At 30.2% G+C, this 21866-nt stretch overlaps 1 protein-coding gene and 1 long non-coding RNA gene across 4 annotated transcripts in view; one reads left to right on the top strand and one right to left on the bottom strand.

Moving 5' to 3' along the window:
• Positions 1-1220: 1220 nt before the first annotated feature.
• On the top strand, positions 1221-3334 carry LOC129908311 (uncharacterized). Its single transcript, XR_008771256.1, has 2 exons — positions 1221-2245; positions 3270-3334. It is a non-coding gene; the product is annotated as an uncharacterized LOC129908311 (long non-coding RNA).
• Positions 3335-7237: 3903 nt separating this feature from the next.
• LOC129912442 (tyrosine-protein kinase Src64B) overlaps positions 7238-21866 on the bottom strand; it is a 121624-nt gene continuing 106995 nt past the window's right edge. For all 3 annotated transcript variants that reach the window (XM_055990667.1, XM_055990666.1, XM_055990668.1), the window contains 5 exons: positions 19148-20456; positions 15044-15263; positions 14733-14986; positions 14356-14663; positions 7238-9126 (listed from right to left, as the gene is read on the bottom strand). In XM_055990667.1, the coding sequence (XP_055846642.1) occupies positions 8512-9126; positions 14356-14663; positions 14733-14986; positions 15044-15263; positions 19148-19376 (1626 nt within the window). In that variant the 5' untranslated portion in view covers positions 19377-20456 and the 3' untranslated portion in view covers positions 7238-8511. The remainder of the gene's footprint in view (positions 9127-14355; positions 14664-14732; positions 14987-15043; positions 15264-19147; positions 20457-21866) is intronic.

Below are 21866 nucleotides of genomic sequence, written 5' to 3'. Positions count from 1 at the left end.
ATGGCAGAATTTTCACTGGAGAAGGTGGAGTTGTATGGATTAAAAATAATACTTAGTTTCTTTAAATGGTAGCAGTTTAGTGTATGGGTTATAAAATACAAACAAGATAGTTTAAACTAAAAATTGTTGCAAAATTCTTCCTTGGGTTTTTGAAATAATAGTCAAATAACTAAAATCAATGAAATAAAACGACAAAAGATTAATACCTAACAAAAAAAATTGGAAACGTGAAAATTTGTCGAGAAATATAAACTGTTTTTTTAAAGAGTTTTGGAAACTAATGCACACTCATAGAAAGTCGTGCAACAGATATTGATAGTTTAGGCTGCAACAGATGGAGGATTGGGGTCAACGCATTGAATAGACGGACCGAAAACAAATTTATTGACGCCTATAGGCATTATAGGATGTATATAATAAATGATTTTTTTTCTATCAAGCATATTTTAAACAAATATTTTCTCTAAGTGTAAGCACATTCAAATTAGCACATTTTAAAACTTGTAAAAAAATGTATTTACAATTTTCTTACTCATTGCACGTGGTGTTTGAACTGCAAAACTAATTTTGGTGTGGCTTATAATTGTTTTTCTCTTATTTTGTACTCTTAATTATGTGTCAAAAACCCAAATCTTTGGCGTGTACATAAGTTAAAAAGAATCGAATACAAGTTTTAATTAATAATGTTTCTATTTAAATCCTTTTTTTTTTATTAATTTACATTGTATAATGTATACTCAAACAAAAAGCTAGTAAAATAAATTTTTTTAACTATACTATGTACAAAACATTCAAAATTAATTAAATATATATCGAAACGATTGAATTGTAGGCAAATTACTTTAGTTTAAATCGATAAGTTTAAGTTTGGAAAGAAAAATATATTATTTTCGAAATCTTCAAAATTAATGACAGACAACCGAAAGTCAAAATCCGATATTACAGAATTGCAAACGACAGGGTTCCAAATGATCCCTTTGCAATTTTTGTAAGATTTATATTATATTTAACAAACTTTATCTAGAAATTGGCAAAGAATAGTAAGATTTAAAAGTGCTATAACATACATTCACACTTTTATTTCGAACGTGTAAATCATTTTTTTAATTATATGGAGGGGGAGAATTTACATTTTTTGTTCGTAAAGATTTTTGAAATCACGTTATCGGATATGGTTCATCCATAATTTTCATATGTTCATTTTCAATTTTCTAGGTTCTCGCAATTTGGAAATTTACAATTTTTTTTTTTTTTTTTTCAAATTACAATGCACGACTTCGTCGAACGTACTCGTACTTCTTCTTATAGTAACAGTTGCTTAGAATGGGACGTGAACATTCACAAAGGAATAATTTTAATTTGTCTTTAAACAAAATTTATAAAAATACACATTTTTTTATATTGCGAAAATGTCTTTTTTTGTCTTGTATTAAAAAGATTTTTAAGCGAACCAAAATTCAAAATCGTTATAACCGTTTTTTTTTTTTAATACATATATCTACTCCCTCTAAGTCGAATTTTCCTCTTATTCGAACTTTTTCGACTGGAATTCTTTGTAGACATAGTTTTTGAAACATTAAAAAAATGGTATGCCATTCAAACGAAATATTTAGTAGAAACATTAAAGCCAATTTTAGAAAAGAAGTCCCATAACCGTTTTAAAAAACTGATTTTTTTAAATTCCTTTTTTTACAAGAAATCGAATTGCATACTTAGTTTTGTGTAAAAGATCATATAAAACGGTGTTAAATTAATTATAAAAACAGATTTTATTTTTTTTTTAACATTACTAACTAATGAAATTTCTTAAAACAAATCAAATTATAAATTTTACCTCATTTTATTCAATAAAACTCTAACATTAGAGACACATTCCATAAGAGCAGGAATGTTCGACTCAGTCGTGCAATTTATTTAAGGGTATTTAAGAAAAAAATATAAAGCAAGTTAAAAAAAACTAATCAATTTTACTGGGGACTTAGTCGTGCAATTTATATTGTAGGGATCTCGATATGGCATTTTTTCCTATTATTATTTATTATTTAGAAAAAGCATCTATTTCTTTCATTAAGTATGGTACTCAAATCCCCAGGCGAATTGTTTTCGGGCGAAATCTATATGCAAGCTGATAATCAAGATAACATGCAGCAAAATTGGCCAAAATACTCCATAATAAAGGATAAAATTAACGAAATCAAAAAATATTGAGTATTATATTACTTAGGTACTGATTTTTGGAAACAAAGTGAGAATTTTTGGTTAAATTATAATTCTATAGTTGTTTGTTTCAGTTTTAAGTATTGAATATCACATTATATACACCTGTAAGTCTTAAAAGTGTAATGCAATTTTTCTTTCTAAATGTATTCAATATCAGTCACATTAATAGCATGTTCTCCAGAATTGTTGTTGTTCAATTATACTCAAGTTTTACTTCAAACCATCACTTTATTTAGTTACCATTAAACTTATAGTTAAATAATGATCGTTTTTATCTAATTTAAATAACTAAATAATTTGTAAACGTCCGGTTTCTTAACATTTTAATTTTTAATTTACCTACATATTAAATAGTAACACTAAATCAAAGATAGTTTAAGGTCAAGAATTTTTGTGTCTTTTGATTTTAAATATAACTCGATTTTGTTGATGAAGTAGAATAAAACTAATTAAAATATATTTATCGAATGAATTTATTTTGCATAAAACAAAAACTCTAAATGAAAGTTTGGATACTGTCATTATGTAGAGAAATGTAGACGTTTTATGTAACTTAAAAAAAAAATTGGATGTTTTCAGAAGTATAACATCCTTAAATAATAAAAATAGTTCAAATAGGTATAGATTAAACTTAAATCCAAATAATATCACAAATTAAAATTGCATCACCCTTGGTAGAAAAAAAACTTGCAAATTACATTTTTGTTCTTAATTTCATTTATTTTCAGTTTATTCGTTGACTCAAATTTTACGAATTTCAATTTGGTGGCGATGGCCAATTTGTTTTTCTAAAATGTTCTTGTTTAGAAAAAATAGTATAATTACATTATTCTGAACACTTTTTTTCACATTTGGTTTACTTCATTTTAAGAAATTAGGTTCAGAAATTCATTAAATACCAAATGCATAGTGATAAAAATTGGTACAGACGTTTGGTTCATCAAGAGACATGATTTTCAACTCTGCTACATTTCAACTAACAAACTATTCATAATTTCTTTTTAAAATAAATTTAAAAAAAATAATTAATTTGTTTAAAACATTCACAGAATAAGGCACACACAACAAGAAAATCCATCAGCAATAACAAAGAAGCAACTTCACCAATGGTTTTTTTCAAAAAATTCATCTTGATGAACATCACCACATATACGACGAATCTTGTGCTAAAAATCTTCTATTAAAAAAAAAACTAAAGGAATAAAATTAAAATCAAACTATTTATCGATGTTTAATATAAATAAAAAGAACCCACAAAAACGATGTAATTTAAATAATTCTTAGCAAATTTTAAAACCAAAATTATTTTTTATTAAAGAAAAAGTAAAATGTTTTAATAAAAAATTATCTACGTGTGTTATTCTACATTTTTTTAATAAATAAATTCATTTTTTATTTTACCTTAATTTTTTATTTTCTTAAATTTAAGAAAAAAAAAAAACTGTTGAAAATTTAAAATTTTAAATGTTAACAAAAAAAGAAGATATTGAATTTTAAAAAATAAGAACAACTCTATAAATTGTAATTGTATTCATAACAAAGAAGAAATAAAATGAAATTATCATCAAAGTTTGTTTCATTGTAACTTGTCAAACCAACTCCACTAATACAGACCACAGATAGTAATGCAATCAAAAATAGTTCCAAAGGACGAAAAAAATTATTAATCTAACGTTGTTGACAAAGGAATAGTGTGAATTCTTTATGTCTCTTCAAGTCCTTCATTTTAGTTCTCTCATCAAAAATCGTGGGAAGGTCTATGCATTTAGGTTAAAAAATTACAAATCTATTTTTTTTAAGATTTTCGAGAAAAAATTAAGGCTAACCCCTTGTTAAAAACAATGAATTTTCAAACATTTCCTCCAAATCCATCGAGTGAGACGTCAAATGAAAGGTCTTTTTAAGCTCTTTTCATAACTGAAAACCAAAAAATTCCAGGAGGTCTAGTTGCTGAATTATTTTTAATAAAAAAAAAAATGTTTTTCTAACTTTCGGAAGCAGATATTTTCGGATCAAAGGCTAGAAAAAAGTTTTACTTTCGGAAGCAGATATTTTCAGATCAAAGGCTAGAAAAAAGTTTTGGTTAGCAGATATGAGTTTAGAGTGGAGTGGTCTATGCATTCAGGTAAAAAAATTACAAATCTATTTTTTTAAGACTTTCGAGAAAAAATCAAGACTCCTTGCCAAAAAAAAAAAATAAATTTTCAAACATTTAGTCCAAATCCATCGAGTGAGACATCAAATGAAAGGTCTCTTTAAGCTCTTTTCATAACTGAAAACCAAAAAATTCCAGGAGGTCTGGTTGCTGAATTATTTGTAATCGAAAAAAAAATGTTTTTCTAACTTTCGGAAGCAGATATTTTCGGATCAAAGGCTAGAAAAAAGTTTTGGTTAGCAGATATGAGTTTGCAATGGGAATGTCTATGCTTTCAGGGAAAAAATTACAAATCTATTTTTTTAAGATTTTCGAGAAAAAATCAAGGCTAACCATTGCCAAAAAAAATAAATTTTCAAACATTTCCTCCAAATCCATCGAGTGAGACGTCAAATAAAAGGTCTCTTTAAGCTCTTTTCATAACTGAAAACCGAAAAATTCCAGGTCTGGTTGCTGAATTATTTGTAATCGAAAAAAATGTTTTTCTTACTTTCGGAAGCAGATATTTTCGGATCAAAGGCTAGAAAAAAGTTTTGGTTAGCAGATAAAAGTTCACACTGGAGTGGTCTATGCATTTAGATGAAAAAATTACAAATCTATTTTTTTTTTAAAACTTTCGAGAAAAAATCAAGGCTAACCCCTTGCCAAAAAAAAAAATAAATTTTCAAACATTTCCTCCAAATCCATCGAGTGAGACGTCAAATGAAAGGTCCTTTTAAGCTCTTTTCATAACGAAAACCAAAAAATTCCAGTAGGTCTCGTTGCTGAATTATTTGTAATCGAAAAAAAATTTGTTTCTAACTTTCGGAAGCAGATATTTTAGGATCAAAGGCTAGAAAAAAGTTTTGGTTAGAAGATATGAGTTCACAGTGGAGTGGTCTATGCATTCAGGTTAAAAATTACAAATCTATTTTTTTATGATTTTCGAGAAAAAATCAAGGCTAACCCCTTGCCAAAAAAAAATAAATTTTCAAACATTTCCTCCAAATCCATCGAGTGAGACGTCAAATGAAAGGTCTTTTTAAGCTCTTTTCATAACTGAAAACCAAAAAATTCCAGTAGGTCTCGTTGCTGAATTATTTGTAATCGAAAAAAAATTTGTTTCTAACTTTCGGAAGCAGATATTTTCGGATCAAAGGCTAGAAAAAAGTTTTGGTTAGCAGATATGAGTTCACAGTGGAGTGGTCTATGCATTCAGGTTAAAAAATTACAAATATATTTTTTGAAGATTTTCGAGAAAAAATCAAGGCTAACCCCTTGCCAAAAAAAATAAATTTTCAAACATTTCCTCCAAATCCATCGAGTGAGACATCCAATGAAAGGTCTCTTTAAGGTTTATTCATAACTGAAAACCAAAAAGTTCCAAGAGGTCTGGTTGCTGAATTATTTGTAATAGAAAAAATGTTTTTCTTACTTTCGGAAGCAGATATTTTCGGATCAAAGGCTAGAACAAAGTTTTGGTTAGCAGATATGAGTTCACAGTGGATTGGTCTATGCATTCAGGAAAAAATTACAAATCTATTTTTTAAGACTTTCGAGAAAAAATCAAGACTAACCCCTTGCCATAAAAAAATTAATTTTTCAAATATTTCCTCCAAATCCATCGAGTGAGACATCAAATAAAAGGTCTTTTTAAGCTCTTTTCATTACTGAAAACCAAAAAATTTCAGTAGGTCTCGTTGCTGAATTATTTTTTATCGAAAAAAAAAATTCTAACTTTCGGAAGCAGATATTTTCAGATCAACGCACGGCTAGAACAAAGTTTTGGTTAGCAGATATGAGTTCACAGTGGAGTGGTCTATGCATTCAGGTAAAAAAATTACAAATCTATTTTTTTCAGATTTTCGAGAAAAAATCAAGACTAACCCCTTGCCAGAAAAAATAAATTTTCAAACATTTCCTCCAAATCTATCGAGTGAGACATCAAATGAAAGGTCTCTTTAAGCTTTATTCATAACTGGAAACCAAAAAATTTCAGTAGGTCTCGTTGCTGAATTATTTACTACCAAAAAGTTCCAAGAGGTCTGGTTGCTGAATTATTTGTAATAGAAAAAATGTTTTTCTTACTTTCGGAAGCAGATATTTACGGATCAAAGGCTAGAAAAAAGTTTTTGTTAGCAGATATAAGTTCACAGTGGAGTGGTCTATGCATTCAGGTTAAAAAATTACAAATCTATTTTTTTAAGATTTTCGAGAAAAATTAAAGCATTTCCTCCAAATCCATCGAGTGAGACATCAAATGAAAGGTCTCTTTAAGATCTTTTCGTGAACAGCCCTTCTTTCTTTGGCTGTATCACTCGATAAGTTTTGAGAATTTAAAATTAATTTTTTTGACGGCAAGGGGTACCTACACTTTGTAATTTTATCGAAAGTCTTAAAAAATAGATTGGTATACGAGTACGAATTTAAAAATAATTATTCTTCATCAAATAAAAAAATATAAAAAGCTTTTTGACAAAAAATTGTATGGATAAAATGTTACTCTTTATTGAACTGTATCATCGTGATTTTCCACATTATTTTTTTTATCATTTAATAATTTTTTTTTGTATTTTTTTTTAATTTTTAATTCTTGTATAGTTTTCTTGTTCAAGATTTTTTTTATTTAATTTTTAATATTATTATTATCAATATACGTTTAGAGTTAATTTTTTGGTTTTATTTGTTTTTTTTTCTTCAATATTATTCATTAATTTTATTTTATGTATACATAGTTTTGTTTTATTATAATAATTAATATTATTATATGTTTTATATACTCAAATGATTGTATTGTATATGGATTTCTTAAACATAGATTTTTAAAATTTATTTTTTTTTTAATTTTTTTATACAAAAAAAAGCAAAAACAAAAAAAAACAATAAATCAAATAGTAAAAAGTAGGTAAATATTTGTTTTTTTTTTTCTCGTTTAATAATTTTTTTATGTATTATTAAGGTTTTGTTTTACTTGTTTGTCTTCATTTTCTCATTTAATTATACCTTAAGATTACAGCTAGGTTTCTTGTTTTTTTCTTAATTTTTTTCTTAGTGATTAGTTACGTCTATTAAATTAAATATAAACTTCACGATTTTTATTATATTTTATATTTAATTTTATTATGGTAATTTTTAAAATTATACTTTTATTTCGTTTAATAATTTTTTTTGTTTAGCTGTTATCCGTGATTTTTTTTTTATTTGAAAAATATTCATAAATAGAAAAGAATAAAAAAAAATTATATTTATATATTTTTGGAAATTATTTCTTTTTTTTTTGGGGGATTCACTGGATACAGACCGACAAACATGAATGGCAATTAGTGCTGTAATTTTAATGCAATGGGATGGGGGCACATTGTAAATATATAAAAAGCTATGCAACCTGTCGCTATAAATGACATGATTTTTTTTCTGAATTTAAATTCTCTGTTTTAAGATTTTTTTTTATTAATTTATTTTGGTTAACTGCACTGCTTGCCATTGAGTTTTTCGATTCAGTGAATCCCTCGGCATGGTTCTTCTTGTTTATTTCTTTTGTTTTTAAGTTTTGTAAAAAAATGGAAAGAAAAAATAAGTCTTGTAAAAAATTTGTTTGTTTTTGGTTCTAATACTTAAAAAGGATTTCATACGTTTTTTTTTTCTTTTTGTTTGTTTATATACTAAGTTAAGGTAAAAAATACATTCTTGTGTTGTATATATATGTTATGTATGTATGAATAAACTTCAATTTAAAAAAAAAATATTTGAAATAGAAAAAGTGATGTTCGTCACTATTCTTAAAATAAAATAAAAAAAAACAATAAATATTCTTCAATATTAACAAAAGAGAAAGAAAAAAATTAATAATTAATTATAAATTGAAAAATTTGTTATAAACTAAATTGGTATAAATTGTTGTCTAAAATGTATATAATATTTATATACTCAAAATGCTATGTATAAGAACTGACTGAGTACATGAGCGGGGGAGAGAAAGATAAACATTTGATTATAATGATAGTGTTTAATAATAAAAACAATAATTTTTTCTTATTTATGTTGTTTTCTTTTGAAATAGCAAAAAATACAAAATAAAAATTATTTTGGGTCTCTTCATAATAATCTTCTCTTTCTCTCTCTCTTTCGAAAGAAACTCTTTTTTTTTCTTTTTAGTCTTAATCCTGTACTTCTCGATAAGGTACTTCTGACGTCACCGAAAATGATTCGAAATAATGATTAAGAAATTCAAATGTGGGTCGTTTCTCTGGCACAGCATCCCAACACTGCAGCAGCAGATGATAGATATTATCAGGGAAGTAATGATTAGTTGGCTTAGGCATTCGGAATCCACGTTCGATGTTCTCGATTACTTCTCGACTATGCATACCAGGATATGGTACTTGACCGTAGGTAAAGAGTTCCATCAGCAATATACCATAAGACCATACATCTGATTTTATGGAGAATTTACCATAAATTATGGCCTCGGGTGCTGTCCATTTGACAGGGAAACGTGAACCTTGTTTCGGACAATATTCATCATCGGCTATGACACGTGCCAGACCAAAGTCACAAATTTTGGCGACATTATTTTCACCAATGAGAACATTACGAGCGGCAAGATCACGATGTATAAGCTGCTTGGATTCGAGATATTCCATACCTGAGGCTACTTGGGTGGCAATGTAGATTAGATCTTCAAAGTGTAAGTAACGGCCGTCGCCTTCGCGTAGAAAATCTAATAAACTACCCTTAGACATGTACTCTTGGACGATGTAAATTGGTTCTTCCTGTAAAAAATATGTAAATAAAGAATATTTAGAAAATTTCAAATTTTTTAAATTTAATTTTTAATCGATTTGCATGTTCTGTTCAAAAAGGGCAAAAAAATTACATAATATTGATAGTAAGGCAGATTACTGAAAGAAAATTATGTATGTGGAAGTGTTCTAGGGCAGCCCAAAAATACGAGACCATGGTTATGCGAAAACTTATTTTCACAACAATTTCCAGAAAAGAAAATATATGGTAAAAACTGTAATAATAAAAAGCTCGTATAAATTGTAACGAGGCCTGATTAAGAAAGACTGAAGCTGAGGATGTAGGTCGAGAAAATTAAGAGGTCAGACACTTTTACTTAAGGGTTATCGTATTCGCATCGTGGTGAGCTTTGAGTGATCGTCCAGTCCCTTCTGCAATCGATTCAGAATTAGAATCAGTTTTGAAGAGGAAGCCCACGTAGCCAAAACATTTCTAAGTCGCATTTAATGCAGGTATACATTCTATAACCTTTGATTTTGATAGTTTTTCTATTTCACTGTATTAGGTTAGGTTAGGTTGAACGGGGTGATAATCCGACAAGTCGAGTTATCCCACTCGGATCTCGATGGATCCATTGTGATCCCCAGGGTTAGGGTGGGCAGGAGTGAGGATGGGTAAGGGAAGGGTTTAGGGAATTACGGGTTGGAGTTAGTGTTGTGGGCCTCCCTGAACCATCCTGAAATTTGGATAAATTTCATTATGTTTTTCAGTGGCAAGGACGAGACGTCATCTAACTCATCGAAGAAGTAATCTCCGAGAGTTGTTTTCCTACTTTTTGCTAAGCTGGGGCATTCACAAAGGAAGTGGTATGAGCCCTCCTCCGCCTCTTCGTCTTGACACCCTCTACATAAGTCTGTTGAGACAATACCCATCCTACTCATGTGGGTTCCCATTGAGTTGTGACCCGTAAGGATACCAATCAATAGGGACAACTGAGGCCTGCTTAGCTTAAGTATGGTTTCAGTTTTGTTCTTAGAAATGGTCGGCCACAGATTTCTTGAAACACGACAGGTTTCAAGAGCTGACCATCTATCGTTTGCAGAGTTCAGGAAGCTTTGCTTTATTCTGCTTTTTTCGTGTTCCATTGGCATAAGCACCCATGAAGCTGTTTGGCACGGATCAAGTGTTGATCCTGTTTTGGCCAATTCATCTGCCCTTTCATTCCCCTGTATATCACGATGTCCTGGGACCCATCGAAGGGTAACTATGTTCGTTGTGTTTAGGGACCTTAGTGCCTTACGACACTGGTCAACTAGTTTGGACTTCGTGACAATAGAGGAAATGGCTTTAATTGCTGCCTGGCTGTCTATAAAGATATCAATATTTTTGTTCATTAAATTGAGTGCGGAGAGTATGTTTGCTGCTTCGCAAACTGCAAAAACTTCCGCTTGAAAAACACTACAGAAGTCAGGGAGTTTCAGTGATTTGTTTATGGGAGGGTTATCTGAAAAGATGCCTGACCCTACGCCTAGGTCTGATTTAGACCCGTCAGTGAAAACCGAGACATTATCTGTAACAATGACCCTGTTTGACTCCCAGAGTTCCCTTGTAGGGAAGTCTGTAAGCGCTACTGGGTTAAAATCATTGAATGGAAGATTATAGTCAGTTTGAATGTTACTTGCAACATAGTTCAATATTGTTTTATGACCCAAGAGGCCCCCTTTCCAGTTCTTGCCCTCCTTCAAACGAAGGGCACTTATGGCCGCCGATTCTTTTGTAAAAAGGTCGATCGGGGCAAGTGAAAGGAATGTTTCTAGGGCTGATGTGGGTGTAGTTCTCATATTTCACTGTATTACCTTTGATTTTGATAGTATGTTTTCATCTTGGTTCTTGTGACCAAAGTGGGAAGAAGTAGAAGAGCACTGATTACACAGAAAAATTGCGTTTTTTTTAACCAGTTCTGTGCTCTAAACTCAAAAATGACAAATTAAGACTTATGCCACTTTGCCTTGAAAGCGACGATGTATACCACAATACCCGACTTTACTCTGGTTGTTCGTCTGAAATGTGCATACACGTATACACGAGAATATTTTCATCTCTCCACCGGCACCTCGAACCGATTCCACCAAACAAACATATTCTTTTCTTTGGCTGATATCTTTGCACCTAAATAGGTTGATGATATCGGAAATAAAAGTAAAACGTTCAGCTAGTGTAGCGTGAAAGACGATACTTAAAGATTTATAGACAGAATACTAGTCCTGACAATGAACCGGACACTATCCATTCTCTAATTGAGGGAATGAATTCAGTATGGAAACGTAAAAAGCTCCTTTTTTGTATAAGAAAATGGCAAGAGTATTTGATGTTATTCGTGTTATTCCAAAGGAAGTTTTTACGAATTTCCATTTTGTTTATAAGGTGGTTAAAGGTCAACAACAAGTTCATTTGAAGGTTTTGCTTTTTAAGACCAAATGAACCAGAAGAGTGACAACGATTTTTGGCACCGAATGTTTCTTGTATCATAATATCAGACATGTACATATGTAAGTAGGTATATTGTATACCTTTACTAGTATTCCCTAGGTATTTTTTTTTTTACAAATATTTAAATCAAAATCCAATATCAACCTACAACCTACAAAACATATTTATTTCAGTTTTGCTTCTGAAATTCAATTAAATTTACTTCCGACAACCAACAAATAACTAAAAACCAACAAAGAGACAAAACTTACATTGTCCACTTTGTGGTTTCACCTTTGGTCTTTTAAACGATATCATCATTATCATTTTGCAACAAATGTGAAATGTCACCTCTGCAGTTGAAACTTTTTATCTGTTGAATTTAATCAAATTAAAATGGGTGTCTTATGGTTTACTTAAAAAAAAAAAGTAAAAGTTGATTTTAAAATGAAAGAATGATTACGTGTAAACCTTCTGACTACATTTTCATTGAAATTTTATAATTAGTTTGATTGAAAAGTTTCTGAAACAACGAACGTAAACAGGAAATGCACAAATTAATATAAAATTGGAACACGTGCGAACCTGGTCGTATTCGTTCGAGAATTGTTGAGTTATAGGACTTTGCAAATAAATATAGCCACTTGAAAAATAAAAGAAATTTGCTTTTTAAGTTACTTAACCAACTTCTAAGAAATACGGTCCTTTAAAAAAAGAATGTATTTGATTTCTCTTATTGATATGATATGAATTCATAAATTGGGTGGAATGTTTAAAATCGCTGTGGCTTTTCGAGAATAAAAATATTCCCGAGAATATTATCATTCTTTGAAATTTGCCAGCGTTAAGATATTGTAAAGGTTCCTTAATATTAACGGGAAATACATTTTCCAGGACAATTTGCAAAACTAATATATTTTTTTTACTTATCAAACAAAACTGTTGGTGGAATGATATTCATAGATCTTCCGGAGCTGCTACCGAAAATATGGTACATAAAAGTATAATTGCGCTTGTCTACAATATGCACTCAGACTTTTGATTTTTGCCTTTCTAATTGCATTTTGGGCTAAAAAATAAACAAAAGCTGCTCAATAGAATCTGATGCAGTAAACAAGTTCTGGTAAGACAGAAATTGACTTAGGTATAGGATGTGAGAAAAATCAAACTTTCAAAAAATTTCACGAAGTACATTATCCTTGAAGCTAATAATATGCCGATTTAGATAGTGACAAGATTTTATTAATTAGAAAAATGAAATTCTATATTCTGTAATCTCGACTTTGAAAAATGAACAAGATTCGATAAAAGTATAGACTTTTCATACAAATATTTCCGTTTTTTTTTACGGTAAGCAGGAGATACCAGTGATTTTCAATTTTTGTTTTTGTTTGTTTTTGGATATGAATCGTTGTTAAGGTTCAATTTTTAGATTAAGCTTTGTATCAAAGCTAGGAAATTCTAGGCCAGCTTAAGCTTTTTAATCTGGTATCAGAAAATTATAAAAAAAATAAAATTAAACAAAATTTCAGAATACAAATTTTTCCTTTAGCCCCGTTTAGGATTGGGATAAAAATGTAATCTATTTAGTTGAATTTTGACAGCTTTTTTAAATGATTTGGTCAGCGTTAGTGGTTTTCAATGGAATCACGTTAAACTTATTGGAAACAAGTTTGAAGAATACAGCTTCGGTAAAAATATGTATTACAAATAGAATACGTCAAAAAAATAGTTAAGTAGACCAAAAATATTTAATCTTGAAAATATTGGACGACAAATCATGTAGTTTGCTCCTAAAACTACTTAGATTAAACGCTAAGAAGAAATGCTTTCTGCAAAGCACTGCTGTAACAGCTTACCCTTGTGATAGTAATTGTTTGAGGAATGATTTAGTGAATTCCTAATCTGAAAATATGGATTCTAGTCAGAAATGGAAATGTTTTGCATAAGTTGGTAATTATGGATTGGTGAGTTTAGAAGCAAAATTATTGGAAATTGGGTGCCCTCTAAAAACTCCAATAATTCTGGCAAACAAGTAATTCACTCTTAAACAACGCTAAGATGATACTCAGCTCCTAAGTAAACGGTCTTCTGCGATTAAACCGTTGATGCGGCAACGCAAATTGTGTGTTGTACCTTAAACAAGTTCTTTTTTCAAAAAATCCTTCAGGGAAGTTTATTGCTTAAAAGAGATATTGTGAATTTCTTTCGCTAATGATCTCATTGTCTATAAGGTTACTTTTGGCTATTGAAATATATAATATTTTTATCGCAAAATGTGCCCTCTTGCAGGAACAGGAAGGTTTGCGTTACCGTTTTGGAAATTTTGAATTTGTTGCTAATTGGACTCGTTTGTATGAGTGTTATCATTGAAAATGAGTGTGATAAGGACCTGCAGTAAAGAAGAGAGCTTAATAATAAAGAAGCTAAAATCATAAATGGAGCTTTTTAAACAATTTCGCCAACTCGAGTTATGGGTCAGTTTTTCATTAAAAAATGTATTCATGGGTCAAACCGTTATAATTAAAAGGACTTCTCGATTTTAATGAAAAACTTATTGAGACTGAACCCCATTTTGTGATCAAAATTATGCTAGAGAAAAGATCAAATATTAAATGAAAATTTAGTGTAAGGGAATTACATAATCCAACAAAAGTACATAAATAAATTACTTAGATATTAAATTTTAACGATACCGGCATTACCTACCAAATAAACTCATTGAGCTTGGTTAAAAAAAAAGAACTATGCAAATCGATTTGCCAAAGACTTAAAACTAAATACCCAACCTGAGAGCAAACAGCATAAAGTGCTACTAATCTATTGTGACGGAATTTCTTCATTATGGCAGCTTCTTGCAGGAATGCCTGCGTTGACATAGTACCCTCACGTAATGTCTTCACAGCCACATCAATGCTATTCCTCCATTTGCCATAGAACACTTCACCGAAATTACCACGACCCAACTTTCGAATAAGTTGGATTTCGGATCGTGGAATTTCATATTTATCACGCAGTTCCGGTCCAAGATCCCACATTTGTGGCTGTGGTTTGGGACATGGTCGTGACAATATATGACATAGACCAAGAGCGTTTTCTGTAAGAAAAATACAAAAAATTAATAGTTTGAACTTTGAGATAGAAAATCAAATTTAAGGCAACATACTACTATACGCCATCACTAGAGCTTGCAACGAGGGGAAAGTCTGATTTGTGGCAATGTAATAACCACCATTGTCGAGCGGTTTAATTCGATAGTGCTTCACATGATATCCACGGCCATCTTCCCAGTCTTTCACTGACAATGAATAACCATTTGGATTGTGTTCGGATGGTCTAACTAAAAACGTTCCACGTGGATTCTCTTCGGCTAGTAGAAGTTTATCAGCTTCTTTTCGCAGGACATTTTCAAAGAACCAACTGAAAATAGAAATAAGATAAATTAGTTTGTACAAAATAGATAATGACAAGTCTTACTCTTCACTGTTTACACTTCGTTCTTCGGCAACGAAATTTAATGGTATTAAACCTTCTTGGCGTGTAGTTAAATTGACCACACGCCACCAGTCTGATTCGGTATCATCGATAACTTCCATTCGATCACCTTTCATAAAACTGAGATCGGATTCATCGCGGGATTTGTAGTCATAGAGGGCGACAACAACTCGACGTTTGGCCACACCACCTGGAACAGTTGCTGCAGAGAAAAAAAAAGAAAACACGTTAAATGGAAATATTCAAGATCAAGAAAAAAAGTATTAAAGGAATTCGAAAAAAGTAGACTAGGACCTCATTATAATTCAATACAACTCCCCCTCCTTGCAACTTCATTGCCAATTTTGTTTGTTCTCAATTCAATACTCAGTCAAGAGGCATGCACCCACCATGTAAACATAAACATGTCCCCATTTCATATGCGAGAGTAGGTAAGCCCTTCTACAAGATTCGTATAGCTTATTTCATTGAAGTAGGTAGACAGTTTGTAGTGTATGCTGCTATGCCTCTTTGTCATGTGCCAACAGTAAAACAAATTAAAAACCAGGCCAATGTCAGCCAAAGAAAGTCACAACTAAGCTTCAAATGATGCACAACATAACACAACACCAACAACACTTATGTTCTCCTTACATTGACAAGACAAATCCTATTGATTCGCTGAATTTATTGCACCCAACTGTGTTTTTATTCTTAAGTTGGCTTTAAGTACTTTTTGTTTTTTTTCCCTAAGAGGTCTCTTGTGCGTTTGTCGCATCTCGTGTCTTCTTCGTACCTAATCGGCTAAAACAACAAATTAAAAATAAAAACGAACAAAAAAAAACAAAACCTTAAGAAAGTAAAAGTGGCACACGTGTCGTTGCGTTCCATGGTAGCAAATTGTGTGAGGGAGTATAGGTTTATTATAACTTATAAGCTTTTGTCTAAGTAGATTTATAACCAAAAGGAGGGACTTTGCTATGGAAGCTGAAGCTGGTTGAGGGGGTCATTTGAGGGTCTTTTTGCCTCGGGTAATGCAGTGAACTATACCATAACTCGGTTTGATGGACAATATCGTTACAAAATATAATTAACGAGAGTGTCAATTATGAAGACTTGGGGGGTGAAACTGTATCTTATAAGATGGCCTACATTTTAATGGGCATAATACATATGAATTAATTTGCGAACTTTACACTAATAAAGATAAAGGTTTCTTGTTTAGTTTTTGGTTATTATAATTTCAAAGGGGAGTGTTTATATCTTGAAAAGATTCAACGCCGGATCCAGGGGGGGGGGGGGGGGGGCACGTGCATTTCAAGAGTGTGCCCATGTTTGCACTCCCGAAAATAAAGATCCCTTGAAAAAAAAAATCCTCAAAAGCGACCCTTACTTAGTTTTGATGTTATCAGGGGCACCGGCTTTGAAAACATTAGTTGTGGGGAGAACGATTTAAAGTTTTGAACTCTGGACTAAAACGTTCGTTTTACTTAGTTACTTAGTTTTGATGTTATCAGGGGCACCGGCTTTGAAAACATTAGTTGTGGGGAGAACGATTTAGGTCCATTTTCTTCACTCGGAGTTGAACAAAACTTGAGAATTTTTATATTAAAAATTCTCAAGTTATGTTCAACTCCGAGTGAAGAAAATGGACCTTAAAGTTTTAAACTCTGGACTAAAACGTTCGTAAGCGAAGTATTAAAATACTCATAACTTGGTCAATTTGGGTCCAATAGACCTAAAATTTGAACACAATATTCTTGAGATATAAAAAAATTTTAATGCAAATAAAAAATTTTATTTGACTAAAAACTATCAGGTCATTAAATAGTGGTATAAATATGTCCAAAATATTGCAAATTTTATACAAAATCAATTTAAAACTTAATTTCTCAAAAACTATTTAATGAAACAACTTGAGTCAAAAATAAAATAAAGAATAAGTTACTAACTTTAAGAAAAGTTATAGCAGAGGATTGTACGTGATTTTAATATATTTTTTTATCCGGGCTAATCGGGAGGTAAGTGGTTTTTACTGTACCAAGAAAATGAAAATTTTTCCTTCCGAATAACTTTTTTGTCATTTGGTACCTATATTTGATGTGGAAAATGTGCCCAAATATTTTTGGCCAGGTTTTAGACCAAAATACCGCACTGTGCGTCGTTAAAATTCGCTGCTTGTCAGTCAGTCGTATGATACTTCAATTTATTTCTAACTATTATTGCTGTCCGTTCCTTGTGCCCATTGAAAAGATTCAACTTTGAGGATTGTGCCATTTGATGAAAAATCAAATTCAAAAGTAATGCAAAATATGTTTAAGAGAGTTGCTGGTTTTTGGACATGAGTTGATAAAAAGAAACAATTTAAAATCATTGGATTATTATAACTCATCAAATAAGCTTTTTTTGTTATCGATGTGATGCTTTCAAAATGAAATTAGATATTGAAAAAATGACATTTATCAAAACAATCCGTTCTATACCATATCCATTTCTGTTTTAATTTCTATTATATTTGTTCATGATTTGTTTTGAGTTTCGAAAAACTCTAAGAAATAATCGGCTCTAGCTACATATCGTTGGGTAGAAATTTTATACATCGTTTATAAACAAACATTTAAGTAGTGTCACGTTCTGAATCATTTTGTTTTTGTTGATTTCTCGAAAATGAAATTTAAATATTTGAGAGTTACGCGTTTTTCAAAATTGCGGATGCCTCGCAAGACCAAACACTACGCAAACTGAGATTTACACTCAGAATTAACTCCTCTTCATCCAAATTTTGGGTTTTAATTGACCTAGGGCGAGGGATATCTTTAAGTCAAACTCACATCAAAATTTTCAAAAAAAAATAATGTTTGCGAAACGATTTTAAAAAATTCATTGAAGCCTTCTTTTTGCAAGTGGATTATTGATTCAAAATAAATTATACATTTTAAATAGTGATTTCAAGATTTTTTCTTGCGCCGCTGATATTAAGACGTTTTTCTTTTTAAGACTAGTTTTGGGTAACGGAAAACGAAAATGATATTCATTTTGAATAATCTTATTTCCGAACTGTTCGGAGTATAAGGACGTATAAAAATATTGAACAATGGGATTTGATAATACTTTAATTTTCATACAATTAATTATGTCGTAAGAAAAAAGTATATTGATATCTTTTAAGGATACAACAGAGTTTTTTGTTGAGAACATAACTTCATCGAATCTCAGGAAAGTATCTGAAAAAAAGAACCAAAAAGCTTGTTTTGCTCATTCTCGAAAATATTTTTTTTTTCAAACAAAATGCAATTGAGATCAGCAATCAAAAATTTGTCAAAAAAAAATTAGTTTTTTCTTATGTATTTGCAAAGAACCCAAATAACTGGAAATAAATTTAATTCATAAATAAGAAAATTGTATTTTGGAAGCAATTTTTGAATCATAAAACAAAAAAAAAATATTAAAATTTGAAAAATTTCTACTTTCAATCAAAATACAAGATGTCTCTTTTTATTTGGTGATTGGTGGCCGAACGAGCTCATCAACAAGAATGTAACATTATCAAAGCTTACTATAGAAATCACCGTTGATTGAGTGAACAAGCAATTTTTGAGGTAATAATCTTTGCAGTCCAAAATTTAAATTCACCGACTCTGTGTGTAACAAATACAGATGAAGCAAATGACTATTCAGCTGATTTTTGATAATCAGCAGATCAGAGGAGCTTATTGCAAAATTTGAAAAATATGAAGCTTGAATCTTTAACCACTTTACCTTGAAATTTGCGGCATTTGAAAATGAAGAATAGGTGGTGCTGTACGAAATAGGACAAATTTTTATGGAACTTCAAGTGAATGTTGAATATAATTGATGAGGTTGTCCATCTTTGCTTTAGTAAAATGCCTTCTTAAAGCAAAATAACGACTATTTAACATTTATCTATTCTCAGCAAAAATTTTAAATGAAGGACTTTTACCACAAATTTTGAAGTCAATGAAGTATTTAAAGGATGTAAAGTTAGCTTAGTCTATTTTTACCCTATACTCGACTTAATCTAGTTTTTTCTCAGAATTAAATAAAAAAACACAGATATATTTATAGATTAATTGGAATCATACTCACTTGGTGTTGTCCTCGGTCGAATAATATCCACACCGCCTTTACTAGCAATTTTTATCTGTCCTCGATTTGGATCTGGTGTGTATCTGGAGTCCAATGAACCACCATTGTTGTGTTTCTGTCCACTTGTAATATTCGTATTGCCAAAAGCGTATTCACTTTTCTTGTATCCTGTGGGATATGCCAGGGCCAATTCTTGGTCCTGTCGCTTGCTACAGCATTTGTTGCCCATTTTGTTATTATTTTGTGTGTTTTAATTTTTATTTTTGTGTTGGTATTTATTTATTAAGCTGTTAGCCAATAACAACTGGCTAGCTGGTTTTGTATTCTATCACTTTGCCGAGATGTTTTTTCTTGTATTTGTGACGTATAAAATGCTAAGTTTTTTTTTTTTATTTATTTTTATAAATTTGTTTATAAATGCAATATCCTTGACTATGTTTTAATTAGTTTTTAATAAAATATTTTAATTTTATTTAATTATTGTATATGAATAAATTCCTATGTGAGCGTAGCAATTGATCCTTTTTATGTATTATTTTTAGCTTAATCCTTTTATTGTTTTAATATTTTTATTAGTTGTTAATTTTTAGGTTTAAAAAATTCGAAATCAATTTATTTGGCATAATTCATCAAAGTGTGAAGGAGACAGCAAGAAGATAGGTAGTAGTGAGCGTGTGTGAGTGTAAATGATTGAGAAGGAGGAGATCATTTGTTTCCATTAAAAAAATTGTTTTTTTTTTTGTTGTTTTTTTTACTTTTAAAATTTACACAACTATCAGTCAATAACAATAAATTTAATAAAATTTAATAAAAATGCACTAGATGGCGTCGTTCTTTTGATAAAAAAAACATGTGTGACAAAAAAAAATATTTGGTTTATTTTAGTGATGATCCTCTTAAGTTTTTTTTTTTTTTTAATTATTTCATAAGAATATTTTAGCTTTTAGTGTTTTTTGTTTGAAAATATATTTTTATCATTTTATTGATTGGGGATAATTTATTAAGGTTTTGTTTTTAGACGTAGAAAATATTTTTTAACGCCTTTGAACTTGGATGGGAATGTAATTTATGTTTTGTTTTTCTTTTTCGTGTTAGTCGTCAGATTTGGTTGTTTGGTGTGTCCTTTATTTTGTTGTATTTAATTTGCACGTTGATTTCTGATTGTTTTAGTTTCTATAAGAAACGTGTTATGAACGATGATTTATTATATAGCGTATAAGATGTTGTATTATTGTTGGCGCAGTCATTTTTACAAAACTTTCTATCGAGGCTTTTGTATTTATTTGTTTTGTTAACAATTTTTGGTTATCTGAAAGAAAAAAAAAAAAAAAAAAAAAACAAAATTTAGTTATCATAAAATTAACATTTATTTTGTGATGTTTTAGGAAAAGAGGTAAAGATAAAAGCTGAAACAAAAATTTTAACTTATATCAAGCAAGAAACAATAAATCGGCAAAATCATTAAAACAACGAATTTCGTAAATAGCTAGAAAAATGTCTAGAAAAATTAAGAACAATTTTTTCGTGTACCTACACTTTTAAGTCTTTAAGACATTTGTCAGTTTTAAAATTTTCTTTATGATTTTTCTGTTTTTCCGAATTGTTAAAACTTAAAAACTACCTATATTTTAGAAAGAAACATTTAAAAATAATTCCCCATGGGTAAATATAATGATATATTTTTTTATTTTTTTTTTATTTCTTAGCCCCTGTATATAAATAAGAAAAAAAGCAAATAGTTTTTAATAATGAATTATTAATTGTCATTAATCAAAATTAACAAAAAATCAAGGTCAGAATTTGGAAGAAATTTTGTTGCGGAGCTAAACAATTTTTGATGTGAACACGTTGATGGTCAAACAGCAAGAGAGCGAGTTAGCTTTGCGAAAGTTAGAATTGGCTGTAGTTTTTACGTATTCATTAGTATTAGTTGATAAGCAAGAAAAGAACAAATCTGCATTGGCCGTTATGATAAGAGAACATAAAAGAATTTAACAAAGATGAAAATGAAATATAGAATAATTTAGGTTGTATTGGTTAGTGTTTGGTTTTTTAAATGTTTTTGCAACACATTTCAGAACAGCCCCTATGCGTATCAACACTTTGAAAATTTGGAATATGTATTCTTATTAAAACCATAAAAAACATTTTCAAAACCACTCCTAAACTATATACTAGGAACCTTTTTCAAATCAAATCCAAACGATTCTAAAAGTATGTACATTGTACAACTTTAAAAGAATTCTTAAAACCACTTCGAAATCACTCCCGAATATCTAAGTCATATCCATTTATTTTCGTTTCTGAACCAATCCCATAATACTCCTAACCATATTGAAACCACTCATAAAAGAGTTTTAGATCACTCCAAAACCATACCATAAACTCTTACGCAACAACTCTTGTGCGACTTATAAGACAGTCAGTCTAAAACCAGTTCAAAACTACCCACAGGGGAAAAAGGCTTCTCCCAAACTACATACTTAAAACCACTACTTAAAGTGGTTTTGTGTGGAAAGGTAGTTTGTGGACAACTTTTGTGTGACTTCTAATCACACAAGAGTTGTTCACAACTACCTTTCCACACAAACACAAAACCATTCCTAAACCAGTCTTTAACTTTCGAAACCACACGAAAACCAATTCAAAATCATTCTCGAACCTGTCCAAGCAACTCAAACATTTATACCATTTCAAAACGACTTCAAAACCACTCCCA

Source organism: Episyrphus balteatus, chromosome 2 (assembly GCF_945859705.1).
Source record: "Episyrphus balteatus chromosome 2, idEpiBalt1.1, whole genome shotgun sequence".
Lineage (NCBI taxonomy): Eukaryota > Metazoa > Arthropoda > Insecta > Diptera > Syrphidae > Episyrphus > Episyrphus balteatus.
Note: the sequence above shows the minus strand (reverse complement) of the source record. Positions and strands in the feature narration are given on the sequence as shown.